Here is a 7,500-nt window from a genome sequence, read left to right on the forward strand (position 1 = left end):
ATACTTGTCCCTACTGCAACACAAGAATGTATCATGATACAAATGAACTACATTCAGACATGCACTGGCCAGATAAGGGAACTCACTTCATCACAAATTTGTCTGATGATATCATTGCAGGACTTTTCTTTGTGGTTTAAGACGGAGCTTTTGAAAAGAGCAAATAATAAAGATCAGTTTTTTTAAAGTGGCACAAACACCTCTTCTTCGTATGTAGGGCATATTAATTCTTCAAATATCACAGTTGAAAAATAAGTGCCGGCCTTCACACGTCAAACCCTTTCGAAAACAACGTTTTTGATTCAATTTCAATAGTAAACTATATAAAGGTATGGTAAAATATGACCTAAACATATGTATGCTTTTTTCCCAGAAGAAATGGCTCAAGTATAACACTGATGACGCTAACTACTAAATGACCCAGATTAAACACGATGCCGCGCTATGTCAACCGTTAAGGCAACCAGAGGCTGGTGTATTCCCTAGAAATGGATGTGCCGTCAAAGAGAGCGCATGAAGCCTCCCTCATAGAGCCCTGGGACCAGCCCACCTCCTCCTGCTTTACATGAGCTGGAGAAGGCCCCTCCTCCTCCCTCCCTCCTCCCTCCCTCCTCCGCCTACTCCCTCCTCCTCCTCCTCACGACTCTCTCCCCCCCTCCTCCTTCCTCATCTCCTCGCCCACTCCCCTCCTCTTCCATCCCTCCTCTCTCCTCCCTCTCCCTCCACCTCCCCCACCTCCGACCTCCTCCTCTGACCTCCTCCTCTGACCTCCTCTCTCCCCCCCTCCCTCCCTCCACCTCCTCTCCCTCCTCCTCCTGCTCCATCACTCCTCGACACAGATGAGATGATGAATAGGTTATGTAACCCAGCGAACACGTTCTCAAGGTCTGTCCTCCATTTCAACAGCCAACATCAACTATTCTGATGTTGTACTTGGTGGAACAGGGGCAGTGGGACTACCAACGACTAGCTAACACCTTGTGTATTGCTCAACAAAGCTCAACTAGCCTTGTTTGCTAAATGTTCTGGGACTTATTGAAGTAAGTCACTGTTTACTAATGGTAAATTAGTTATCCGTTTTTTGTGTTTACTGATTTAATATTTCTGATAACTGCTTTAATATGAAAACAATAAAACAGAGCAGAGCACAGAAACAAAAACACAAATATACTGACTTCAAAACAAAAAAACCTTTAAGATGGTCATTTCAAATGTTACAATTATATAACAATCCAGGTTGTTTTCATCCATAACATTACTTTATCATAACAAGGCCTAAAAAGGGTAATGTCCAACAGAAAGCGGAGCCAGCTTTCAAGACGTCCGTGAGAGCCTCTCTTGATGCTGGCTTGGCAAGCAGTGCAGGCTTTCATAAATACTGCACAGCCAGGGAGTCGCCCTGCACCTCCAGGTACAGCTGCACTCTGGAGGCATCAACTACTACATGCACAAAACACATACACAAAACACACACACACACGTGTGTGTGTGTGGTGTGTGTGTGTGTGTGTGTGTGTGTGTGTGTGTGTGTTTATCATCGTGTGTGTGTGTGTTTATTTCTGTTTATCAATGTGTGTGTGTGTGTGTGTGTGTTTTATGTGCGTTTATCAGTGTGTGTGTTTGTGTGTGTGTGTGTGTGTGTGGGGGGGTTTGTGTGTGTGTATGCGCGTTTATATCAGTGTTTGTGGGGGCCGTGTGTGTTTTTGAGTTTTGTCTTCAAATGTGAAAGGAAATGGGAAAGGTATGGTGGCCGAGACGTGTGGAACAAACCTCATATACTCACGGTTGGCAAAACACAAGCGAAAATACAAATGCAAAGCAACATCGTGATAGAGGAAGTCAGTATCAACCAATGTTGAAAGTGAAACGGGCCGACTGCTATTGCAGTGGACAATTAATTATTGACTCCTACATTAAAACATGTAGATAAAATAAGCCCAATTAAAAATATTTGGACATTTTGTTTTCCATAATTGCGCATGTGTTTATCAAATTTATAAAGCGTTAGCGTTGTTCAACTAGTCTCACACACCGCAGAAAGGGATTGGACAAAGTATAACAGAATGAAGAACATACGTTATAACCTCACACACCACAAACACACTCAGTTACTTATTCTCACACAAACACACACACGCAGACACACACTGATGTCTTTCTCTCTTTTGATCACTCTCCCCGTCTTAAGGGAAAGTACAAACCGCCCAGCGAGCTTAGCCTGGTGGAGGACACACTGTCCACATGGGATGGGGGGATGCAGAGGTCTATTGAGGTTCCTAGGCACACATCTAAGTGCTCTGGGGGTGTCTCTGTGTGTGTGTGTGTGTCTGTGTCTGTGTCTGTGTCTGTGTGTGTGTGTGTGTGTCTGTGTGTATGTTTGCGTGTGTTGGGTCTAATTTGTCATCAGTGCTGTCAGTTTGTTCCGATAGACCAGAGGCTGGAATGGAAACGGGTGACGTCTAATTAATCCAGAAAGGACACGAGGTTCCCTGGAAACCGATGAGCGGCGTGCAATCAGGCGTCCCTCAGAGCACAGCAGCTGGTCCCGGGCCAGCGGTGGGCCTGCAATGAACCACTCCAGACCCACCCAGTCAAGACGGCACAAGCCACTGATGGAGGGTCCGGTACAACTGATGGAGGAAGGGTCTACTGCAACTGATGGAGGAAGGGTCTACTACAACTGATGGAGGAAGGGTCTACTACAACTGATGGAGGAAGGGTCTACTACAACTGATGGAGGAAGGGGTCTACTACAACTGATGGAGGGAGGGTCTACTACAACTGATGGAGGGAGGGTCTACTACAACTGATGGAGGGAGGGTCTACTACAACTGATGGAGGAAGGGTCTACTACAACTGATGGAGGAAGGGTCTACTACAACTGATGGAGGGAGGGTCTACTACAACTGATGGAGGGAGGGTCTACTACAACTGATGGAGGGTCTACTACAACTGATGGAGGGAGGGTCCACTACAACTGATGGAGGGAGCGTCTACTACAACTGATGGAGGGTCTACTACAACTGATGGAGGGTCTAGTACAAATGATGGAGGGTCTAGTAAAACTGAGGGTCTAGTAAAAACTGACGGAGGGAGTTGTTCTCCATCTGGGCCATAGACGGGCTAGCTCATGAGAAGAGCCTCACTGGCTGTGTGGTCGATCAGGACCATCCTGTCCACTTTTGTATATTGTGTCTGAAAGTAAGATGGTTTAAACTGCCACAACATTTCACAATTCCCCTTGACTGTCAACGTAGGCTAATCCTTGAGCTAACACCGGAACGTATTTAGCAAGAGTCTCAATCGTTGGTGGATGCTTAGCTCATAATCTACCATTATAAACAGTGTTCGACCGATATATCAAACCGGCCGTATAATCGGCCGATATTTGCGTTTTTTTAAGTGTATTGGTATATCGGCCGATTCTTTTTCCGGTGTCGGCTGTTTGTTTTTTTCCCCCTTTGGCATGTTTTACAGACAGTTCAATAAATGTTAATTTTTTTTAAATTGAGACATTGTAACATTTGTTATCATCATTGTGTCATTTTTATGATGCAAATTGAGGGAGGCTTAGCCTGGAAATCCAGACCCACATCTAGAACGCTGTAGGGTCTGGCAACGAGTAATGAAAATGATCCAACTCGAGTGGCGGTGTCACACTAAATTTTGTACCGTCTGCCAAAATTTGTACCGGGCGCGTCATCCATACGTAATCCATTCCAAACCTGCCTGTCAGCAGATGATCGCGTCGTCCGTTGCCGGGCAGGTTTTAAAAAAACATTCGCGCTCATGTTGCCGAAGACGAAATAACATAATAACAGTTAACGGATCACTAGATAATGTAATATTTTGTTGGGTTCCTTAATAAACACACGATGTATCTTGAAGAGAAGGGCTTTATATTCATGACCCATCCATGAGGTAACATTAACCTTGTCACATTCTTAACCCGGAACAGACATCCACATGCAGCGGGCCAATCCAACTGCGCATGCTCAGTGTGATGGTCTAATAACTGATGGTTGATATCATTACAGATAACACTTGTTTTTACTTTATATTTGTATTGTATTTAATTGTTTAATCAAATTTAGCAAGTAAACTGAGTGTTTAAAAGCAGGTCGAAATAGCACAATACAGATAACGGATCGCTAGATAGAAGGTTTGCGATTGTTTACGTCATTCGACGCGATCATCTGTTGCAGGCAGAGCAGATTTGGAGTGGATCACGTATGGATGACGCGCCCGGTACAAATTTGGCAGCCGGTACAAATTTAGTGTGACAGCGGCACCAAGCATGCATTTTGAAAATATCAGTGGATAACACACATTGGATAACACTACGACCAATCAGAAGAATACAAGGGGTGACGTATCCAGACCAGTGCAGCTAACCAATAGATAAGACTCTTGCCGTATCCGGTCGGTAAAACAGCTTTTGGCCCGCCTATATTGATTCATCGATGTGATTCATTAATGTTCTGGGCCAGGGGAGGCCCAGAATATACACGTTTATTGCTCGTTCCGCTAAGCAAAGTCAAATTGTGCTCTCGCAAGAACTTTGGATATCCAGGGTAGTATCGACTCAGACTCAGAAAATCAGTAAGAAAATCAGTATCGGCGTATCGGTTATCGGCTATGGGTGATGAAAAAAGATCGGTATCGGTATCGGCCCTAAAAAATCCATATCGGTCGATCACTAATTATAAAACCGGCTTCCCAGATGGAAAAAAATCATTCATTACAAAAACCATCAGAGCAGACATGATGATCTGAGGTATGAGGCATCTTGCTTGACTCAAACAAATTCCTCTAGTTAAATGTCCATGTTTGAAGATGAGAGGTATTGTACCATGCTGTGCCTCACAGTAAGCTGTCACCAGGAGCATGTGCCCCTCCAGAGGCAGTGGCTCAGAGAACCAAACGCGACACGCGGAGAGAACACGTAGGATCACTTCAAATAATACAAAGTATATCAGAACTTATGCTGTGTGTGTGTGTGTGTGTGTGTGTGTGTGTGTGTGTGTGGTGTGTGTGTGTGTGTGTGTGTGTGTGTGTGTGTGTGTGTGTGTGTGTGTGTGTGTGTGTGTCTATGGGTGTCTGTGTGTCTGCGTGTGGGTGGTTTGGTGTGTGGCTGCGGGCTAGCAACTTTGTGTGTTTTTTATACCACACAAACATGAACTCAAACAACACCGCCTGCGATGATAGTGATTGCAAATGCAAAGGAGGTATGCATAAGTCTTCCATATACCATGTCCATGTACCAAAGATGTAGCCTTTTAGACAACAACACACACATCTGTTCATCAGATACAGCTTCATCTTGACATCCAGTGTTGATACGACCTGCACCCAGGAACAACATATGCCTTCACCTAGTGATTTATTTGTCATATTTTCGTATTGGGATCTAGCCTATATTAGAATGTAGCCTCCACGTGCGCACAGATGAGAGTGCGCACACACACACACACACACACACACAAACACAAACACATGGAAGCACACACACACACACACACACACACACACACACACACACACACACACACACACACACACACACACACACACACACACACACACACACACACACACACACACACACACACACACACCAAAGACAACAGTGAGGCTTTAAATTGCAATCTTACACCACTCCCCTGACCACTCGACCGCGGCATTAGCCTGCTAAGTGCATCGTCGTCCATTTGCTTATCAGCAACACAAACACGGTCCCGCGCGGTGACTCAGAGCATGTAGTCAGTTAGGAGGTAGAGGAAGCTGCTCCGGCCCTGCACAACTCCGTCATAAGCCCAATCATAAACCAGGATATCCAATCTACCATATATTGATGATATAATGTTATTATGATGCTATTATCGAACATTTTAGCCATTACAATTATTGGTATCATCATTATTATTATTGTTACTATTATTATTATTATTATATGATCGGTAAATTATTATTAGCATCAATATTCGTTTTGTATTTGTATGCTCATTAATATTATTGTCCGATTTTTATTATTTATTCATAAGCATGTTTGGGCAAAGCTGTCCCAAATCGTATGTCCATCACTAAAAATCATGCAAACGACGTGTTGTGATGGTAATAACTGACTTTGAATGGGACAAGTGTCCGAGCTCTGACCTGGTGGTCCCGCGGAATGCAGGGCAGCGAGGTCCTGCGGTGGGACTTGCTGTTGCTCTGCGCTTGAGCCATCATCTCCGAGGCCGCTATGGAGCTGGACCTCCGTCTCCGCTTGAAGACCGGGGATGTCCTCCTCCTTCGCCCCGGTCACAGAGCCACAGCACCCCGTCCCGCTGGTCCCTGAGGCCGGCAGGAGCCGGTCAGCATACCTCGCAAGCAAAACCCCGAGCAGCCCCAGCAGGTAGGCCAGGTAGGGTCTCCAGCAGGCCCCCGACTCCTCTCAGAGACACGAGTGAGACCACCCGGATGCCGCTGATGAAGACAAGCGAGGACACTCCCTGGGCCAGCCCCGTGACGACCTGCAGAGTCCCACCGGCCAGGCAGCCGAGGACCACCAGGGTGACCGGGAGAGACACGAGCTGCTCCTCTGCACCGCGGCCGCGGGACGGGAGGCTCTGTGCCGCCCGCTTCGCTCAGGCAACACACCGCCAGCGACCACACCGCCGTCCGGACCCCTACCCCGCGGCGACGCAGATAAAGCCCGATCCAGAAGAAGGCACATGCGAGGGTAAACACGGGAGAAAGCAGGTACCACGCGGCTAGGAGGAGCTCAGCAGCGCCGCTCGCTACCGCTGCTGCTGCACAATGAAGACGACGACGAGCAGGACGGGATTCGCTGCTATTTTCGTGGCTGTAATGTAGTGCGCCTACCAGGCCTGCGTCCCAACCGACCAATCTGAGCAGCAGAGCGAGAATAAGCGAGACTGAAGCCACGCAGACGGCAGACGACGCTCCTCGGAAACTCCTCCATGTCACGGCTGCTCCGCTACTCGTCCACGACTGATGGTCGTCGGCGTCCCGTGGCAGGGGCTTCACACGTGCTCTTACATAGCCGCCGCGCTCCAACGCCGCCCGAGGATGTTTTTCATGCGCGCTTCGTGACGAACCTCTGTTGTCGCTGTCTGAATCCAAGGCCATCTCCCTATCAGCCAAGGCAGATGGGTTTGACCGTCCTGGGGATGTCAGACAAATAGGTGCAGACTGTGTGAGGGTCTCTCAGGGCATTATGAAATTTAGCTTAATAGGGCTAATAAGATAAGACAGTGTTCTTGGGAGTATGTTACCTTTGGTACCCTCAATCAGATTTCCAAAAACGCAATCTCAAACTAGACGCTCAGGGAATAACACAAATGACCCCCTCATCAAGGAATAAATACATTTGGAAGTTTGAACATTTCTAATTTCCCTAATGTTCAGTAACTCCTGTTGATCAACCTGTGTGCACCAAAACACAACCTGGCTTCAAACTTCTGGTTGCATAGGCCGGGTATACACTCTCTCTCT

At 46.8% G+C, this 7,500-nt stretch overlaps 1 protein-coding gene across 1 annotated transcript in view; it reads right to left on the reverse strand.

The window, feature by feature from the left end:
* Positions 1 to 7,500, reverse strand: part of LOC132473990 (cGMP-inhibited 3',5'-cyclic phosphodiesterase 3A-like) — a 46,185-nt gene that overhangs the window by 38,544 nt on the left and 141 nt on the right. The window contains 4 exon segments of the mRNA XM_060074392.1: positions 6,157 to 6,280; positions 6,282 to 6,427; positions 6,429 to 6,620; positions 6,622 to 7,500. The exon segment at positions 6,622 to 7,500 is cut by the window's right edge and continues 141 nt beyond it. Of these exon segments, the coding sequence (XP_059930375.1) occupies positions 6,157 to 6,280; positions 6,282 to 6,427; positions 6,429 to 6,620; positions 6,622 to 7,134 (975 nt within the window). The 5' untranslated portion in view covers positions 7,135 to 7,500.

This window comes from Gadus macrocephalus, chromosome 16 (genome assembly GCF_031168955.1).
Source record: "Gadus macrocephalus chromosome 16, ASM3116895v1".
NCBI lineage: Eukaryota > Metazoa > Chordata > Actinopteri > Gadiformes > Gadidae > Gadus > Gadus macrocephalus.